Source organism: Eptesicus fuscus, chromosome 16 (assembly GCF_027574615.1).
Source record: "Eptesicus fuscus isolate TK198812 chromosome 16, DD_ASM_mEF_20220401, whole genome shotgun sequence".
In the NCBI taxonomy this organism is placed as follows: domain Eukaryota; kingdom Metazoa; phylum Chordata; class Mammalia; order Chiroptera; family Vespertilionidae; genus Eptesicus; species Eptesicus fuscus.
Window position 1 is genome coordinate 63,602,816 of NC_072488.1, and position 20,714 is coordinate 63,623,529.

At 41.9% G+C, this 20,714-nt stretch overlaps 1 protein-coding gene across 1 annotated transcript in view; it reads right to left on the reverse strand.

The window, feature by feature from the left end:
- Positions 1-706: 706 nt before the first annotated feature.
- The window catches only part of MRPS9 (mitochondrial ribosomal protein S9), a 72,853-nt gene continuing 52,845 nt past the window's right edge, over positions 707-20,714 (reverse strand). Inside the window, exons 6-11 of the mRNA XM_008153410.3 lie at positions 14,580-14,665; positions 13,650-13,725; positions 11,105-11,267; positions 9,877-9,985; positions 3,723-3,892; positions 707-1,907 (exon numbers count right to left, since the gene is read on the reverse strand). Of these exons, the coding sequence (XP_008151632.1) occupies positions 1,816-1,907; positions 3,723-3,892; positions 9,877-9,985; positions 11,105-11,267; positions 13,650-13,725; positions 14,580-14,665 (696 nt within the window). The 3' untranslated portion in view covers positions 707-1,815. The remainder of the gene's footprint in view (positions 1,908-3,722; positions 3,893-9,876; positions 9,986-11,104; positions 11,268-13,649; positions 13,726-14,579; positions 14,666-20,714) is intronic.

Here is a 20,714-nt window from a genome sequence, read left to right on the forward strand (position 1 = left end):
CACATCGTATTCCTTCCCTCGCCAAACTCGACTGCTGCCCGCTTCTGTTTAACCAAATGACAGGGACAAGGAGAGAATTTTTATGAGAACCCAAACCAACCTGTACAGAGCACTTCCTGTGGGCCATGCTGCTCACAGGGATTTTACGGGACCCTCGTCAGCCTTGGAGAGGCGCTGCCATTCTCCCCACTTCATGTGAGCAGTCAAGGTGTACGGAGGTCAGCCTGCCAAGGTCACACATGACCTCAGAGCCTGTTCTGAAACCGCCACGTGGTCTGCAGGATGGCCTTCTATTTACTTGTATCATGCACTAGCACATAATAAAAACCGTTATACCCCACGGGGAAGGTGTAATAAAGTGGACACCCATGTGCTAGCTTAAGATAAAGGCCATTACCAATTCCCTCGCTCACTACTCCCGCCGGGTGCAGGCCCTTTCACCACAGCACCCTACCCATACCTGCTCTGCTTTACCTGCTGGATTCACTGTTGCACACAAAAACCAGGCTTATTTTCCTTAAAAAAAAAAAAAAAAAAAGCAAAAATCCTCCTTCAGCCAGTGGTTCTTAATACCATAGGAATGGACCTTGTGGGCATATGTGAAAGCAATGAATCGACAGAGGCCAGCAAAAATCACACACACAGAAAATTCTGGAAAGTATTTCAACGTTTCACACATCTCCTCAAGCTACAGGTGACCATGTAACTGACGTTCACACCAGGACACTGTGGAGAGTAGCTACACGGAGGCGCAGGTGCCAGCTGCGGCCAGCGGGCACTGCTGTCACCTCCTCACGCTGCCTCACAGCAGCTCCTACCTCACCAGTGCCCGCTCCTCCAGTCCGCGGCCCTCTCGCTGTCCCGCGCTCCCGCCTCGGGGCAGGCTCACTGTCTTTATTTGCCAGGCTTACGGAAGGACAGTTAACAAATAAGATGGTAACATTTAAAGTGCACAGTGTGACAATTTGGCGTATGCATACATTGTGGAAGGGACCCCGCCACTTGAGTTAATCAACATGCCCATCATTTCATAGTTATCCTTTGTGTGTGTGAGAACGCTTCACAATCTATCCTCTTAACAAATTTCAATGATACCATATGATATTAACTACAGTCACCATTCCGTATATGAGATCCTCAGAATTAATTCGCCTTATAACCAAAAGTTTGTGCGAAACTTGAAGGGCATTGTGCAAAGTGAAATAAGCCAGACAGAGGAAGACAAAACCTGCATGGTATCAATGATATGTAGACTGTATTAAAAAAAAAAAGTCAGACGCAGAGAGGAGGATGGTACTGCCAGGGGCCGAGGGTGGGGAAACTGGCTTGCTGCCTTCAACAGCTTCCGGGCAGCTCGGCCTCTCCCTCAGCTTCCCTCTGCTCCTGAACAAGCTCGCCCCTCAGTGTGGAAACTGCTGGCCCACTGCCACGCGGGCAAACAAGAGTCAGGAGAGGCGAGTTCAAGCCCAGTCCCACCAGAAATACAATGGGCTTCACCTTAAGCGGGGCTGGGCTTTCCTGTCCACAGAACGAGGTGACTTGATGGGGATTTGCTCAATGTTCCCCTCGTGTCGAGAATGCCGAGATGCTAGGAATTTACACTTCTTCTAAAACTACCTTCTGAAAAAGCCTAAAAAAACAAAGCAGCAGACTGAAGCTAACATTTTTAAAAGTGATTTTTAAAAGGTAACCTTTGCAAAGTAGCATTTGAAAATAAGCGCTCACAACCCAGTGTCTGGCTGTGGCCTCCCACTGGCCGGCACTTGATGTGTTGGCCACCCGCAGGTGCGCGTCCCCCTCCTTTCCCGGCGACACTCAGCGCTTCTTCCAGGTAAACTTCCTGCGGGCTCCCTCCTGGCCCGGCTTCTTCCGTTCTCGGACGCGCGGATCAGACGTGAGCAGTCCAGCTGCAGCACAGAGAGAGAAGCTGTGACAAACCCTGGGAAAAGCACTCTTTCAGGATATTTTCCCAAACACCAGCGACATGATTCAGTCTGCTTTCCTTATCGCGTGAGGACTGATTACTTTCAGGTTTTCAAACCTGTTTAACTTAAGTGAAAGCTGCTCTTGTGTGGGAGGCTGCTATTCCCGGCAGTGGAACTCCTGCACACCCATCATTCCAGATGCGAGCGAGTTTAATGCACACAGAGGTGGAGAAGAAACACACGGGGCAGTAGGAGGTATATGGACACCATATATTACTGGTATACATGAACATACACATACTTACAATATGACTTACTGAACATGTTTGAGGAAAAAATCTTAATCTAATTTATGCCATCATAATATCCCTGGTATTTTGTTTCAGAATCTAAGTAGTGAGTTTTAGGGTTGCATTCTCAACATAAGCAGTTTATCCCAGAAGAACATCAGTGTAAATTAGAGGCTCCCACGCTCCTGGTCAGTCTCCGGGAGCAACTATGCTTCCTCCACAATTACGGAGCTGCTCATAGTGCATGGATGCAGTCAGCATATCAGCAAAGACCAGAGATTTCAAAACTTCCGGCAGTAAGAAAGCTTTTATAAATATGTAAACGGACCACAGTGTTTCACTGTTGTTTTTAAACTCTTCTAACACTAGTACCTGTGTAAGTATTTCACGAGGGGTCTTGTCACGACCATCCAGCAAAGGAAAACTTCAAGTGCTTATCATGTACCCACAGCTTTTGCACTTTACTTGTACTTAAATGGCATGGAATAAAAAAGATTTTGAACAAAATGCAGACAAGACCTGTCTAAATTCTACTTGAAATTATAAGTGATAATGCTTTATTACTTTTCGATATGCACAGTAACTCAAACTAGCAGAATTGTTAAGACCCTATAAAATGATTTTAATGACCAGATATGAATTTCACAAAATGGTGAACTGTTTATAAACAAATGGATTGTGAAGAGGCTGACACATTTAACGAGGCTCAGCCATAGGTGGCACCGTTCTGTAGCACAGCTCCGGGAGCCAGGGGCTGAGGGAGGGGAGGGACTGGGGGAGCCAGGGACTGGGGAAGGGAGGGACTGGGGGAGCCAGGGGCTGAGGGAGGGGAGGGACTGGGGACTGGGGGAGCCAGGGGCTGAGGGAGGGGAGGGACTGGGGACTGGGGGAGCCAGGGGCTGGGGAGGGCGGCGAGTGCGGAGCCGCAGCACCCGCAGCACTGTCGTTTCTTCACTAACAGCGTAAAGAAAATCTCCAGCCAGAACCGCCCTGATTTATTGTAAGTGCCGAAGCAGTGCCCTAACGAACAAGTCTAGCGCATATTCATTCTCACACTTGTTTCCACGACCATGTCATGGGGTTACATGAAGCGAGATAACATGAAATTCGAACTAACATCACCATGGAAAAATGGAAACCTCCAATAATTTTGGAAAGAAATACATACCTTAAGGGCTTCACCATTAAATGAAATAATTATTATAACTTTCCACGATAAAACAAAAACAACCAACCCATCTACTAAATACAATTGAGCAGCACTTGATAAAATGGTTATGCCTTGAGATCCAAATAAATTTCCTCTGATGCTGGCAATGCCTCCCTTTTCTTTTTCTAATTCAAGTTCATTTTGTAGAAATCAAAACTGAATAACAATACTATAGTTCTGAAGCATGAAAAGAGAAGGCAGCAAATTGCAATACTGCACAGTGAACTGTTTTCTCACTGAGTTCAGGTACGTAGCACAAGAATAAAACAAACACTTCCCTCCCACAGCAATGCATACCTTGTCTCATCCACTCGACCTCTTCCTCGGTGACAAAACTGCACAAAGCCCTGGCCACTGCCAAGCGGATGGCTCCAGCCTGCGCCGACCTGCCGCCCCCGGAGACGGTGCAGGTCACATCGTGCTTTCCCAGTCGGTCCAGGAAGTGAAACGGGAACATCAGCTGTTCTCTGAAGCACAGCACCAGGAATGTGGTTAAGTTCACTACAGCACATGACTTTATAGACGGTTCACATTCTGACCATTTACAAAAGCCATACTGTGCCCTAAGGGTTCATACTTGTGGATGAATCCATTACTATATTTTTCATACTTTTTAATTAATCCATTGTGAAGAAACACTAATATTTCTTTTTTAAAAATATTTTTATTGATTTTTAGAGAGACAGGAATGGGGAGGGGAGAAAGAGAAACATTGATGAGAGAGAAACATTGATTAGCTGCCTCGGGCATACTCCCTCCTGGGGATTAAGCCTGCGACCCAGGCACATGCCCTGACCAGGAACTGAACCAACAACCTTTTGGTGCATGGGACAATACCCAACCAATTGAGCCAGCTGAGTCACACCGACCAGGGATTTTCTTTTTTTTAAATCCTCACCCAAGGAGATGTTTAGAGAGGAAGGTAGAGGGGGTGAGAGAGAGAAACACTGATGTAAGAGAGAAACATCAATTGGCTACCTCGTGTACATGCCCTGACTGGGAGTTGAACCTGCAACCTTTCGGGGCACAGGACAACACTCCAAATAACTGAGCCACATAGGCCAGGACCACGGATATTTCTGGTATTTAGAATGTTTTGCTGAGAGCAAGGTTTATTTCTCTTTTTCTTGGATATAGCAATATACTATCTGACTATTGATTACTTTTATCTTCATAAGGCCTTTGTGAGGCTTGGAAATAACCTCTAAAGAAGTCTTAAAGTTGGAAAACTCCATTAATCAAATGAATCTAACTTGCTGGAGTCAAGGATCAGATACAATATTGATGGGCTTTCCCATGCAGTTTCACTAAATAAAGTATGCTACAATGCATTTGTATAATGCACATACAATGCACATCCTGACAGTTTTTAAAGTTACTAAAGCCACATTCAACTCCCCACACCCCACAATGAAACACATATTGCTATTAACAGTTCTCTAAGCTACAGGGTCCTGCTCCTTGCCTGATTGCAGGTGACTGCACAACCCCAGCCAGGCCTGCGTCCCTATACAGCGAGTGTCCACGTGGTCCCAGGCAGGCACCACAGGATTAGAGAGAGAAAGGAGCACAGACAGAATATGGGCCTGGACCTTCTCTTGCTCAACTGAGCAAGTATTTGCTGAGCACCATTTATGTGCCAGGTGCAATGTTCGCTACCACCTTTGTCAAGTACTTAGACAAAGTACTTTGCAATTTATATGTAGAATGTATTAAATTATATGTAGAATGTATTAAATTAATGTATTACATTAAATTATATGTAGAATGTATTAAAAAACTTTAAAAGTTTTTAATGTATTAAAAAACTTTAAAAGTTTGCCCACTTTGTCAAGTACTTAGACAAAATTTTGCAATTTTACCTTAATATCTCTGCTGAATTTTTATTTAGAAAAGTTGATTTATATTGCACTTTGCTTGCTTTGACTGACACAGTAGCTTTCTAGACCCAAAACAGAGCTTATTACAACACAGTGAAGCTGAAAGATGAATACAGACAGAACATTCAAGTGTCACTCCTTGACTGACATTACCAAAACAATCACATGCAGGAAGATGTATCGGAAGGGACCTTCCAGGGCATAGTTCACTGGAACTTATAACAATATTGTTTCAATAGGGAGAAACATAAATCTATATTGCTCTTTTGAACAAATAAACAACCAAATAAAAAATAGGAATGTTGTGGAAATAGTCGTTATAAGTAACTAGAGGCCTGGTGCATGAAAATTCGTGCACGGGGGGTGAGGGGGGTGTCCCTGAGCCCGGCCTGCCCCCTCTCACAGTCCGGGAGCCCTCAGGGGATGTCCTACTGACGGCTTGGGAGCGGGCCTAAGCCGAAGTCTGGCCTCCCTCTGCGAGAGGTGACCGGGCTGATCAGGGGAAGGTGCCGCCCCCATCACCCTGCTGTTGCTGCCACTGCCGGCCACGGCAGCTGCCTGAGCCCATGGCTGCCTGAGCCCGGGCCTCGCAGCTGCTGTGGCTTTGTCTGGATGGACATCCAGATGGACATCTGCCCTAATTAGCGTATTACCCTTTCATTATAAGTAATAGCCATGTTATGATAATAACTGAAGAGAATTTAGAGACTGATAACCTAATTCCATCATTTCATTTTTTCCAGCAAGGAACGAGGCCAAGATAAAATCTGTGGACTGTCGTATGCACACGCCACTGGAGAATCTGCATGCCTCACAGCCAAGTGAGGTCCTGGCACCCGTGATGCTACAAAGACAAGCTCTGATCATCCACTCGTTTGGGAGTTTAAACATTTTCCTGTCCTAATTTCTAAAATTTCAAGATCCCCCAACACTTGCTTATTAAAGAAACTTAAGACTAAAATTCAGGAAGAAATACTACCATTTACTCGAGATGCATCACTAGAGTAGTCCAGGTGAGAAAGAACCATTAAGGAGAATCTAGATAGTTGAGAAATTGGTATACACTGAGGTACAATCTTAAATTTATAAGTAGATGAAAAAATACCCAAAGGGTAATAATAAAAAGTAACTATATAGCTACTGATTTAAATTAATCTGACTACAAACTGGTACATGGCTTGAAAATATTTTATAATTCATCTCTCTCCTCAGGAATCCCAGATGAAATCCTGAGTTAAAAGAATCAAATTTACTTTGTTCCTTGTTATATAATACAAGTTATTTTGAAAAAACAAACAAAATCCCACAACTTTCTCATTTCTATCTTCTCTGAACACTACTTCTAGGACATCAATTCTATTATCATGTAGCTTAACATACATATAATTGCATAGTCTCTTATTTCTCTCCTAAAGGCCAGGTGCACAAATTTGTGCACAGGTGGGGTCCGGCGGGCCTGCTCCGATTGGGGCTGATTGGGCTGGGCAGGCCGGGGGAGGGGCCACGGGCAGTTGGCCAGCTGACCCCACCCCCTGGTCGAACTCCTGGTCGAGTGGACAATTTGCATATTAGCCTTTTGTTATGTAGGAGGATAACTGCCTGAGCCGCTAAGCGTATCTCCTCGTCTACATGGCTCATGTCCTGTGAGGAATGCACTCCGTCAGTACAGTGATGATCACTTAGAGCTGCTTTATTGGTTGAACGACAGAGCAAAGGCCTTTCCAAATCAGAAAGGTTATTGATCTTTGTATTCCACAATGCCAGGCGCACTGTAATAAACAGTGGTTGTGTAAGTGGATGAAAGAATAAAAAATTCCTGAGGCTGCTGGGAAGGCAGCAGGTCAACCTTCCCAGTGATTGCTGATGTTTTGTGTAAAGGCAGCCTAGAGGAAGGCCCTGGAAAGCAAGCAGTTCAATCAGCCTCAGCATTATCTCAGTGATCACCACCTTGGCTGCGGTCCCGCAGCTGGGAAGCACCAAGATCACCCTCCTCCGGTTCAGTGGTCCTGCCCGGCCAGCGCCCTCACTGCTGACCTGCAAGCTCCGGGGCTGCTCCAGCAGGAGGAGAGGCAGTCCATGCTAGTGTGGCCGCCGGGAGCCCTCCAGCTGCTTCCAGATGAGGTGGCTTAGCCACCCATTCCCACCATGACTAGCTATAGGTTTCCCAACAGAGTTTCCTAATGACAGAAATCAGATCTTACATGGCTGTAATATCTTCACACTATCCAGAACAAGCCTCGACTCATACAATCCTTATTAAATGTCTGTTGAATTCTAAATGAATAAGTTCTGAGAATATATTTTAATTGTGAGATCAAGCCAAAATGGAGATTTTGTGTTAAATCATCAGTTATATCTGAAAATCAATGAACAGGCAAATATCGGTCAAATGTTATCCCCCCTAGCAGGCCCCAGTGCTAAAGTGATGGGTCGCTCTTGCTTTTCATGAGGGAAATAGGAACTTTCTCATCTGTTCCCCTGCGAGGATGATGGCAGAATTAGTTTAATTCACATTAAATGGAGTCAGAGCAGACACACACACACACAGATAAACACACATTTCCTGAAGAAATTACTCTGCCCAGGAGCTTACACTGCATCAACAGGTCCCCTTTCCCTACTGCACTGACCTTAAACCTCTCCCCATTCAAGAAGCGGGAGGAGGATTAGGAAAGGAGGAGCAATCATGCAGAGCTCTGTTCCTTGTGGATAATGACAGTAAATACCGGGAAGACAATAACGGTCTCAAGAACAGGCCTTTGCAGGAGACTCAGAGACCTTAGAGGAGCACATGTGGAGGCTCTGAACTGTAACACCCCCTAATGATTCATGTGATTCGTGTCTGTTTCCCATGGGATACAAAGCTCGGAAAGAGAACTGCCATACTTAGCACTGGGGTGCAGCCAAGCCCTCCTGGGCTCTTATTTACGGTGGAAGTGGTTGCTCAATCTATATATACTAGAGGCCCGATGCATGAATTCGTGCACGGGTAGGGTCCGGCCGGCCCGCCCTGATTGGGGCCGATCAGGGCCACGTCGGCCAAGGGGAGGGACGCAGAAAGTTGGCTGGCCGGCCCTTCCCCCGATCGGGGTCGCAGTGTGCATCAAAGTAACCGGTCATTCTGGTCACTTGGCTTTTATATCTATACTAATAAAAGGGTAATATGCTAATTAGACCGTGTCAACAGGACATCTTCCAGACGTCCGACTTCCTTCTGCACAAAGCCACGGTGGCAGGTGCCGAGGCAAAGGCGGTTAGGGGCGATCAGGCCAGCAGGGGAGCAAGCAGTTAGAGGTGATCAGGCGGGCAGGGGAGCAAGCAGTTAGGGGTGAGATCAGGCCGGCAGGGGAGGGAAGTTGGGGGCGATCAGGCAGGCATTCAGAGGCAGTTAGGGGTAATCAGGCAGGCAGGCAGGCGAGCGGTTAGGAGCCAGTGGTCCCAGATTGTGAGAGGGATGTCCGACTGCCGGTTTAGACTCTGTGGGATCAGGTCTAAACCAGCAGTTGGACATCCTCTGAAGGGTCCCAGATTGGAGAGGGTGCAGGCCTGGCTGAGGAAGTCCCCACCCCATGCACGAATTTCATGCACAGGGCCTCTAGTCTTACCTAATAATAGACAAAGATGTAAATTGACTGTACCTCCGCTATGCCCACCAGCCAATCAGGAGCGATATGCAAATTAACCAAACAAAAATGGTGGTTAATTTGCATACACAGGCACTGAGCGACGGGGGGGCGGGTGAGAGGCTTGCATCGTCACCATGGTGATGATGCAGGCATTCCACCCCACCCCTGGTCTCTCAGGGCCTCTGGGCAGCATGGGAAGGCGGGCCAGAGCAGAAAGAGGTGGCTCTGGGGCTGGGCCGGAGTGGAAAGGTGGTGCCGGCAGCCAGGGAAAGGAAGGCCCATTCTAGCACGAATCTTTGTGCATTGGGCTTCTAATATATAGATAAAAGCTTAATATGCAAATTGTACCCACGGGAGTTCAACCAGGAGACCAATCGCTAACTATGACGTGCACTGACCACCAGGGGGCAGTGCAGAATGAAGGAAGGCCCTGGCCAGCAGCTGGCAGTCGAGGAAGGGAGGCCCCAGCTGGCAGCCAGAAGACCCCGATCAGCCCTGGTCGCTGGCCAGGACTAGGGACCTTACCCATGCATGAATTTCGTGCACCGGGCCTCTTGTGTACATATAGTTTATTTCCTCTGGATAGGAAAAATATCTGAAGTGACAGAGCAGACTTTTTCTAACATGCATGATGGCCATGGCTGCTTTTCATTGTCGTTTGGTTTTGTTTATGCCCTCCCCTAAACAAGGGAAACAGAAAGGGGAAATCTACTTTTCTTACATTTTGGCACATTCTGCATTTCAGAACGTAAGAGATATCTGTGGGAAAATATGACAAAAAAGTGATAGCTTCCCTCTAGCTAGTCTGATAAATTATATTAGTAAAAACAAAAAAACCATTAGCAAAGACAAATGCAATCAGCAAATCAAAAGCCTTAATGAATTGATCATGATGAAATATATTTTCTTTAAAAACAAAAAGCAAAAGCAAAACCAGACACTAACCTGTCCTGCATCACAGGGAAGTAAAGCAGGTAATCGATGCCATTAATTTTTATTCTTCCACTTCCATGTTCATAAACAACTGCCTCTGCTTTTGCACTCTTTCTTTTACCTTTAAAAATATAAAATTTCTAATAGTAAAAATCTGAAAGAGCAGGGCTTTGAGACAATAAAGTCACATTAAAATTTTTTTTCTTCCAAATAACAATATATAGCTCTACACAGGAAACTCTAAGACTACTATACAAGTCAATCAAAAATAGGTAAACTACACCATAATCAATGTAATAGAGCTTATTATGAGGTAATTTTGTTCTTCAATTCCATTTGAAAAACACTACAATGATTTTAAGTTAGTTTTCACAAGAAACAAAGTAATTCATATTTATTTATATTACTTTAAAAAGTCAACCATTTACAGTGTTCTTTTATATTCAATAAGAATATATTTAATCATATAATTTTTCAAATATTTGAAAAGTATAACATATAATTGATAGAAATGAAAGTAATGACAAGGCAAGATGTTAAATTTGTAAGAGTTGCAGGTATATAATTTAATACATTAATTTTTTTAAAATATATTTTTATTGATTTCAGAGAGGAAGGGAGAGGGAGATAGAAAAACATCAATGATGAGAGAGAATCACTGACTGGCTGCCTCCTGCACACCCCACTAGGAAATGAGCTGGCAACCTGGTCATGTGCCCTGACCAGAAATCGACCTGTGACCTCTTGGTTCACAGATCGATGCTCAACCACTGAGTCATCCCAGCCAGGCTAGTACATTAATTTTTAAAAGTTACACCATGTCAAATGTCTGCACACCTACAAGGAAAAGGTGAGTGAGGGCCTAAAGTTCTCCCGTCTCATAGTTTTAGCTTCTGATATGCAGATTCATGGGCACTTTCATTTTATATAAGAAACCTTTATTATAAATGTTTTAGTGTTTCTACCAGTTGAAAGTGTAAAAATAAAAAGATTTAACATAAATATGGGAAAATAAAAAGGGTTAATACGATTGTGTAGGAATGTGTCCACATTTTTTCTTAGGACATTTTAAGGTCTTGCTTTTTAAAACGTCAATAGAATCTTAAAAATGAGGAATTCCAAGGTAGCAATAGCAAAAATAAACAAACCAATGGAATGAATCCCAGAGCAACAGCAAGTAAAAACCACTGCAGTTTCATGGCGGTCATGGAGCTCACTCCTCTCCGTGGAATGCCATTACCTTCGCTGGTGCTGAAGGCCATTCCCTGCGCGTCATGCTGCACGGGCTCAATCGGCTGCTTCTTTGATTGCACAGTGACACTCCTGCGGAAGCTCTGCACAAATTCTTCTGCGGCAGCTCCGCACTGCAGTAACCTTTCCATCAGCTGCACGAACTGCGCGTACTGCACACAATGGAAACTCATTAGAAGATGCAAGTGTAATTGCATTTGCTAAATTTTTTCTATTTTGATAGACTCGATCTTTCCAGTGTTGCTTTCATGATGGCTTTGACAAGATGACACTTGTGCGCCTCACGCTGCTTTTAACGCAGCGTGCAGACGCAGCACTTGCCTGTGGATCTTCAGGGCTCACTCATTTCTTTGAGAAACAAAGAGATGTGTCATTCAAAGAAGTCGACTTCTCCATATTTTGATGACGTGAAATTGAGATTTAAATTCATTTTCAAAAAAATATTTAGATGATCTTCAAGAGTAATTTCTACTTCTTATTAGAACCGTATTTAGAGGAGCTTCATAAATAATTTCCAGTAAGTTATGTGTAGTAAAATGGGAAGAGTTTGATTTTGAGAAAATGTACTCTTAAATTATATTTCATAATACACTTGGCAAATATATCTTTAGCTGTTCAAGCTGTGTTACTTTAATGTTTATGATTTCCTTTAAAACCGAACAATCAAGCTATTTAAAAATTCAAGAGATACTTGACTTAAAGGGCAACCTCTTGAAATAAATTATCCTTGCTACTCTGTGCATTTTTTTTAATAGTTCTTGAACATGTGATTAGAAAGTAAACAACTTGGTATTAACCCCTTAAAATTAGAAGTCAGAATAATCATTCTAAAGTGTTTTTGCAGAAGGAAACAACTAATACTTGAGGTCCTCAGGCATGTGCAGTATGAAACCAATTCTGACAATCTTATTGATGTTTCTGCCAACCTGAACGTCACACTCGTCTGTCACCACTGCCTTCGGTGTGGAAATCTGCCATTGGTAACTGGAAATATGGAAGACTCTCAGCGGTCAGAGCAAAAGGACTGCTTCCATCACTGCCCCTGTGACGTCACAGGGAGGAAGGCCATTTTCCAAGTGGGTGAAGAACTCAGCCACCAGTGATGCTGGCCTGATAAAGCTCCATCCTTCCCTCCATCCTCAGGCCGATGGCCTTTGTCCTCAGCGATTCTCTCAATTCCACTGCACACAGTGTGACTACTGGTGAACCTACCAAGGGGTAACTGCAGGGATGATACAGTCGTGCTCATGAACTAAGAGGTTTAGGAAGTCACTGACTGTTCCTGCCTCCTTCATCTTGATACCAGACTTCAGCTGAGAGCCACTCCCCAAAAGGATAGAAGACACACGTACATACACATCTATGCACACCTGTATAAAGTCTTTGCGATGTTTTCAAAATGAAAAACACAACCCTGTAGTATGAAAATCAAAGCAACCACAAACGGGAAACCACGAAGTGCTGTGTTCCATGGAGAAGCAAAGGGAGATTTTTCCAGTGAGATCCGAGTTCAACAACACCGACGTGGCAGTCAGGATGCTGGAAATTAACTCCAGACCTACCACTCACTCACCGAATGCCTGACACCTTGGTTAAGCAACATGCCAATTTGTTAATTTATCCAATATATTCAATGAGAAAAAGGGCAATGTCAGTACATGACTTAAAACCTACTTGGTGGCAAGGCACTACCACTGTTAGCCACTGCCAGGGAAGAAAAAACACTCTTGGAACCATTTTGAAATTAATCTACACTGAAATCTTCCAAAAATAATCTAAATTTAGAACAGAAAAATATGTAAAAATATCATCAAATTTCCTCTGATGATACTGGCATATATTAGGACATTTTGTAAACAATCTGAGACCTAAAGTAGGAGTCAAAAGCAATAGGATATAGCATTCACCTGGAAGCTTGTTAAAATATTGATTCCAGTGACTCCCCTAGAAATCCCGAGCTACGTCTGAATATGAGGGCTGCATTTTGTAAGCAGCATTCCAAGTGATTCTGTCACAGGAGTTCTCCAGATCCAGAATGAAAAGCAGTGGCCTCGAGATACTGCACGTAGGTAAGCCAAAAAGCAGGAAGTTGTATGAAGGTCACCATGGGCTTCCTACTTTTCTACTTGACCTGTAATAACGCCCTACACTTACCATGAGCTTATAAAATGAGCTGCCTGCTTTACTGAGACAAAACTGGCATCAACAGACCAAGCTTCCCTAGAATGACAAGCAGAGGGCATGAGGGCACCTACACAAGGAGGGTCTGGAGACCAGGCACGTCACCTTCCTGACCACAGGCAAGTCCTGACCCGTGGCAGAAATCCACTATAAATACGTTATCAAAGGGAAACCGTCTTAGGAACAACTACCTCTGAGGAGCATCACTATTAGGATTCTAAATACAACACTGTCTGCATTGTTAGGGCACAGGTCCCCTTAAACTAAAATGATTAATTACTCACTCTTTTTTTTTTTGTTAATCCTCATCCGAGGATATTTTTCCATTGATTTTTTACAGAGTAATTACTCACATCTTGATCTGACAGTTTTTCCACCAACATTTCTTCTAGTTCCTCCTTAATCAGCCATCTGCTGCCAATCAGGTCTCTGTTAAAATATCACATAGATTCTCTTTTAAATTAACCATGCAATTAGGGTTATACCACAAAGGATCCCACATGTAGTAGCAATTCTTGATTGGGAAACAAATTTTTGTACTATATAGCCATAAAATTTCATCCAAGTAAACTAATTTTCAGATATAATTTTTCACTTCCCTCAATCTACTCTAGGAAAGATACTCAATCTAGCGAATGTTTTGTTTGAAGAATTAACATGCCACTGTGGAATTAATTTGATAATTAAAGCCATCAGATTTCTTAAAAATTAAAAGTTCACTTGTTTTCCGTAATTTACTTCACAGGAGATGCTTTGAGTGACCGTGGATCTGCCAATGGGCTGAAGTAGGAACACATCCAAATGAAGGGCCAGGCATGGTATTTACAGCCTCAACAAGAGATGCTCAAAGACTTGTGTCTTTTACATAAGAATGTCAATAACCAGGCTGAAATTTAAAACTGGTTGCTCAGCATGATGGATCTAATCTATCACTGTTTGCTAAATGGAAGCACAAACCCTAAAATACTAAAAAAAATTTAAAGCATGTAAAAGTTAAATGTGTAGCTATATACACAAAAATTCTGAGGCTGCCATACTCAAATATAGTTATTAAATACCATTTAGTATATAAATATGGAAAGAAGTAACATAAAAATATAATCTTAATGCTTACTTGCTCTCAAACAAAAAAAAATCATCTATTATTTTGACCTCTAACTTTAATAATTAATGCTGAAATACTGAACCAATTTTTAGGCTTAAGGTATGCTTTAAAAACACCAATGATAAGTGGCATGTTAGTTCAAATTTTTTATATATTTTAATAGAAGAAAAGAACTTACGTGGTTTTATTTTTTTCTGAAAACAGACCTTTGGCTTGCAACTGATTTTTATGTTTTTCTATATCGAGTATCTTTCCATATGTGTCCTGTGGCAAATAAAATACACATGCTAAAATAAGGGAGATGGTACATTATTACTTTTACTTTACATTTTCCCTGAGCACCCCTTACTTCAAAAGTGACCTTCTCAAATAATCTAGCTGCATAGCAAGTGACACTGAAAATGCTTTGTAAGAATACTATTTCTCACTCAAACTCAAGAATGGGAGAGTAATTTCAATGAGAATTTAGTATAATGCATATATTAACTAATTTTTAAATAACTAATTTTTAAGTAACTGTAAGACACAACTCCAGTGAGATTGGTAAAAACAAAACGAAACCACAAACTATTTTCCTTAGAGTCCCACAAACAGGAACAAAAATTTCCTTAGAAAAAAAATCTTAATTTATATAGCAGTATGTACTTTAAAGTTAAGAGAATTAACCAGTAAGTTATGGCATTTATAGCTGAAGTGCTTATCTCATGTAATATTTATATAATATTTAAGTCCTCACTATATAGTTTGTATCTTAAAAATAGTATTCTATTATATTTTTCATTATCTGTTTTCTTTTATTAATTTACTTTCCAACAAAGTCTGCAAATGTATGGCACTTGTTAAACTATAATACAAATAGGGGAAAATTTGCCATTTTTTTAGAACTTGGCAATACAGGTTTATCAACAAAATACATTTTCCAGGAAATGAGTTTACAACAAACAAAAGAATGTAATTGTTTCCCAATTTTTTTGTTTGAGCAAACTTATTTGGACTCATATCCAATATGTGAGTATTCATCTATAATTACACATAACCTACTTTACTAATACCTAACGAACAAAGAGGCATTTTCAAAGAATGAGTTAGACATGATATGAGTGACGTTTTCCCCCTCGCTATTCATGACACCTTCCAAGGTCATTAGCGAATGTCGGAAGACAGCTTGTTGCTGATAGAGATGCTCACCCAGATCGCAGACAGTCTTAACTAATCATTTCCAATGTGAGGGGCAATTTCTTATGAACTGTGATTAGACTGCCATGTTATATCACAATGCTGCTAATCTGTTCTAAAAAGAAGTATCCCTTTGCCACTGTCTTTGTATTTACCACTGCTTACATTTTACTATTCATTCAGGAACCTATTTTCAGGAGTCCATTTCTCTCATGCGGGACAAAAATGTTAAAAAAAAAAAGAAAAGAAAAGATAAAAGAATGTAGGGGGAAAGGGGACATATGTAACATTTTCAACGATAAAGAATTTAAAAAAAGAGGAATGTAAACACAGAGCTTTGAGTTTCACAAATATAGGTGAGAGAAGCCGAGGCTAACTCTGTGGGCCGAGACTTTCCATGATAAGGATGTACAAGTCCATTTCTTACGGCTGGGGAGACTCAGCAGAGCGCCTTTCTGTTTTCAGCAGGACGAGCAGAACTGACAGTTCATGAGAGACAAAAGCAGCAGGAAGAAGAGAAGCAGCAGTCTGAAGCTATGACATGGGCTGAGCTGCAGATTCTAACGGTGGACATGAGTATTCCAAAGTGAAACACCTACTAGTTCAGGAATTGTAAAGGTCAGGGCAAGAGTAGCATCCAAGACTAAGAATGGTTAGGAATGTAACTTCTCACCCTAGCTGGTTTGCTCAGTGGTTAGAGCGTTGGCCTACAGACCAAAGGGTCCTGGGTTTGATTCCGGTCAGAGGCATGCACCTTGGTTGCAGGTTCCTCCACGGCCTGGACCCTGGTGGGGGCTCATACAGGAGGCAACCAATCCATGTGTTTCTCTCTGTCTTTCCCTCTATTCCACTCTCCCTAAAAATCAATGGGAAAATATCCTCAGGTGAGAATTACCACCCCCCCCAAAAAAAAAAAAAGAAAGAAAGAAAGAGAGAGAGAGAGAGAGAGAGAGAGAGAGAGAGAGAGAGAAAAGGAAGGAAGGAAGGAAGGAAGGAAGGAAGGAAGGAAGGAAGGAAGGAAGGAAGGAAGGAAGGAAGGAAAGAGGAAGAAAGGTAACTTCGCAGGCCCCTCACCAGACTTTCTGAAAAGGAACCTTGGCCAGGCCAGCGATCTGTTTAATGATGCCCCCAGGAGATGTGCAGTCACACTTGGATCTGTACACTAGACCTGTCGAGAGCCTGGTTCCATTCGACAGCAGGAGGACAAAGTAAGTTAATCTGCTTCTGGTGTCCTATTAAGGATAACTATCTCTACAACTACAGCCAAAGTACAAATCCATCAGCTGTAGCAGCAGCAAAACGTATGTGAACCATCTGTCCACACTAAAGAAAGCAAAACCTAACATGAAGCATCTCAGATAAAACATGCTCCTGCTAGTCAACTTAAAATTTCACAACTGCCTCCCATGAATTGGTAAGCCTCATTTGACTGTGGTTAGGGAACTTCTGACTCAGTTCTAAAGGATCAAACAGTGGGTTGTGTGACCCTAACTGAATAGTGTATCAGAAAAAATTCTATGCACTTGTTTTGAGAAAGCAATTCTCAAGTGCCCTGAACAGGTAAAATAAAAGGGAAAGACCCGCCCCCACGTGTCAGAAGTGGACAGACACAGTACAAACAGCATCACACCGGGCACCAGACCTCAGCCAGATGCCATGTTTGGGGACACTGGTAAAAGGATGGTGCTAGTTAAGATTCTGAGTGCAGCCCTAAACGGTTTAGCTCAGTGGACAGAGCGTCGTCAGCCAGTGAACGGAAGGGTCTGGGGTTCGATTCCAGTCAAGAGCATGTACCTTGGTTGCAAGCTCAATCCACGGCCCGGGTCAGGACACGTGCGGGAGGCAACCAATCGATATGTCTCTCTCTCTCCCCCTCCCTCCCACTCTCTCTAAAAAATCAATGGAAAAATATATTCGAGTGAGGATTAATAAAAAAAGAAAAAAGATTCTGAAAGGGTAAGTCACAGATGTTGTGTGTTTCGATCTAGTTAAGGAAATATAAATCCAAGAGAACACCAACAACACTAATAAGATACTCTCCCCTTCTTGTGAGGGTCTGTTTAATTTCCTGGAATAACCAAGGCAACAAAAATAAAAATAACTGACCTGCTTCACAGGAAAGTTTCAAGTCAAAGTTTGGGCTGCTAAATTCATTATCATTTTCAGGTGACTTTTGAGCAAATTTTACTTTAATTCCATATTTTTCCTTACTGTTGTCTTTCACTACGCCATTACCATCCAGTGTTCCACTTGGCTCCATAATAATTTATAAATAGTGCAAGTAAAATAATCAGAAAAATATGAGAAAATAACAAAGTTCATGTCAAATGTCAAGCACGGTAAATTCTGTTCACTTATGACAAATGTTCACACTCTGAGGGCTGTAATCTGCCAAGTTACATAACACTCACTGCATTTCTTCAAACAGGAAAATCTATGTAAACTAGCTAGCACAGCGCCTGACCTATGCGAATGGGCATGAAGCGGCAGCAGTGGTGACGTGTGACATCCGGGAGCCTAATAACGGAGAAGCCATCTTCCTGGTGCACCATTTCTATTTTCTTTTTCTTCTACATAACACAACCATTCTTGAAATTCTATCTTGGTTAGAAACAACAGTTCTCCGGAAAGTAAACTCTATAGCTTCAACTCCCTGAAGAGATGTGTACTAATTTACATAAAAAATTCTTGAGGGTATAAAATATGCCAGGAACTGTCAACATCACAGATTATCACTGGTAGCTTTCGGTATACTGTTAAATTTTCACTTAATTTTTAAGGGACACTAGAGAATTAGTATGACACTAAGTTTATATACTGTATTTAATAGTATCATTTTAAAATATGACAGGAATAACCCAGATGTGAAATGCTGAATCATTAATCACAGTTATGATTAATATTTCATAAAATCAAAGTGAGCCTATCTACCCTTGTGCCATCAGATTTCCATAATGCATGAGTCAAATTTAGAAGGTGCCTAATTTGAACATACCAGATGCTCAGGTTCAGAAAGAAGTGCTTCAACTAAACCCTCCTGAGCAGTATGATTTTTGGTCTAAAAAAAGCTGATTTTAGTCTTCTAAAACCTGTTTTGGTTGTATTAATCATGTAGAAATTCCAAATTTAGGAAGGGTAAACAAATAACATTTCTTGGGAGAATGGTATAGGAAAAGTCAACTGAATTTTGATATACTTATTTACAGTAACATACTAATAATTATCATCTTAGATACTTGACACAAAAAGTAACACAGTTAAAATTATGTATTTGTGTGTTTTTTATAACAGAAAATCAATTTCCTAAATAACATTCTTCTCAATTTTATGGCTACTGACATATACAAAATCAAATGAAATAAATATAAATATAATTCATTTATCATGGTTTCTGCTATTTATCTCAAGTTCCAAGTGATGCAATTCTATTCTTGCTATCATATCACTCTGTGAAAACAATATGCTATGTAGTTTACACATCATACAGTGCTAGTCAACATGAAAGGGGAAATAGACTCATACATGGCATACAGGAAAGTCCTTTGGGAAAGCTCACCCAGGAGTAATTACATAAAAAAGCTTGTAACTCTCATACCATATACTTTTACTATTCAAAGTAAGGCTCCACCACGTATTATAATAACAATTATACCATTATAAGAGTAATCTGATTAAAACCACAGAGGCAATAAGTTGAACCAGCTTTTAAAATGTTTTAATTGTTACATTTAGTACATGCAAGATATAAAATGGTAATTATTCTATGCATATTAAAGATACTTCCGGAACAGCAGTTTCTATTGCTGAGTTAATTCAAGAACTGACTCCTGCTGTCGAGAAAGTCTTAAAACAGCGCACGGCAATGACAGCATACCTCTGTAGCTTTCTAGAACCAAGCCCTTTACATGGTGTAGGTATTTCACAATAGCTCACTGTGAAAAGGCTCACTGTTTCAATTCCATTTTGACAGATAAAAGCAGGACATCAAGAGCTTTCAATATTTGCCGCAAGGTCACAAAGAGGTGAAGAAGCGAGGGCTTACTGGAGCCTGGAGTCTTCGCCGAGGAGCCCCACGCCGCTCCTGGCTGCTCTCCGCTCGCCTGCACACGACCACAGGAGGCCACTCCAGTCGCTTAAAACAAACTGGAGGATTTCTAAAGAAGCCTTCTTTCAAAAGGCAACAAGTCTTGCTTATGTGTAAGTTATCGGAATTACTTGGTTTTGTTTCAGATTTTTTTTAAAACTCAGCAGAGTAGTTTAAGTATATAATGATCTACGTATTCCCTAATTTTATACTTTTATTGGAGTAAAAATTTCATCTGTGACCATGTGATTCCTTCAATTTATAAAAATACTTTGAAAATACTCCATTGTTTACTGTAAAACTTGCCCTAAACTATCAATCAGATTTCTATAAGATTATTATTCCCACTGCAGTTTTTAGAGCTGACTAATCTTATCTTAAAGACTGGGGAGGAGAGCTCATGTAAAATTTCAATAAACTCTTACTGTACTTGACAGCTTGGTGTTTCAATACGCTTTCCAGCCCTTCCCAAGCACCAGTTCCCGGGTTTGTAAAAGGTGTTCTGGGCAGAAAGGGCTCCGGGATCCCGCACGCTGCAGCAGCGGTGGGTTAGTGGCACACGTTTCCTCACTGAAGGACTTCACAGAGCTGTTCACACTAAGAAGTGCCTTCTTATTAGTTTCTCAGTCTGCGTCTTCCACACTGACTTCATTTCAGAGACCCTTTCTATTTTATAACCTGTGTGCCTCAGAAAACACGTTGGGAAAGCAGCATTATAAACATGGGGCCATATTTTACAAACGGGTTCCCACTCAGAGTGAAATTATCACCCCCTATAATGAGTTTTAGATAATTTCCAACTCATTTTTTGTGAGTGAATTTTAAAAATTTCAGAAATGTATGTATTAATAAAATGAGTCAATCTGAATTAACATTTTTCTAAAAATCAAAGGACCTGAGGTCAAACTCAACCCTGACTACGCAGGTGGCCGCCTTGCTCAGGAGTGCAGCCCACTCCCTGTCACCACTGGCTCGGCCCGGCTGGGACAGGCTCCAACTGCTGCGGACACGGGGTACCCCTGGCAGGCGGGTGCACCCAAAGAGCACGTTCTC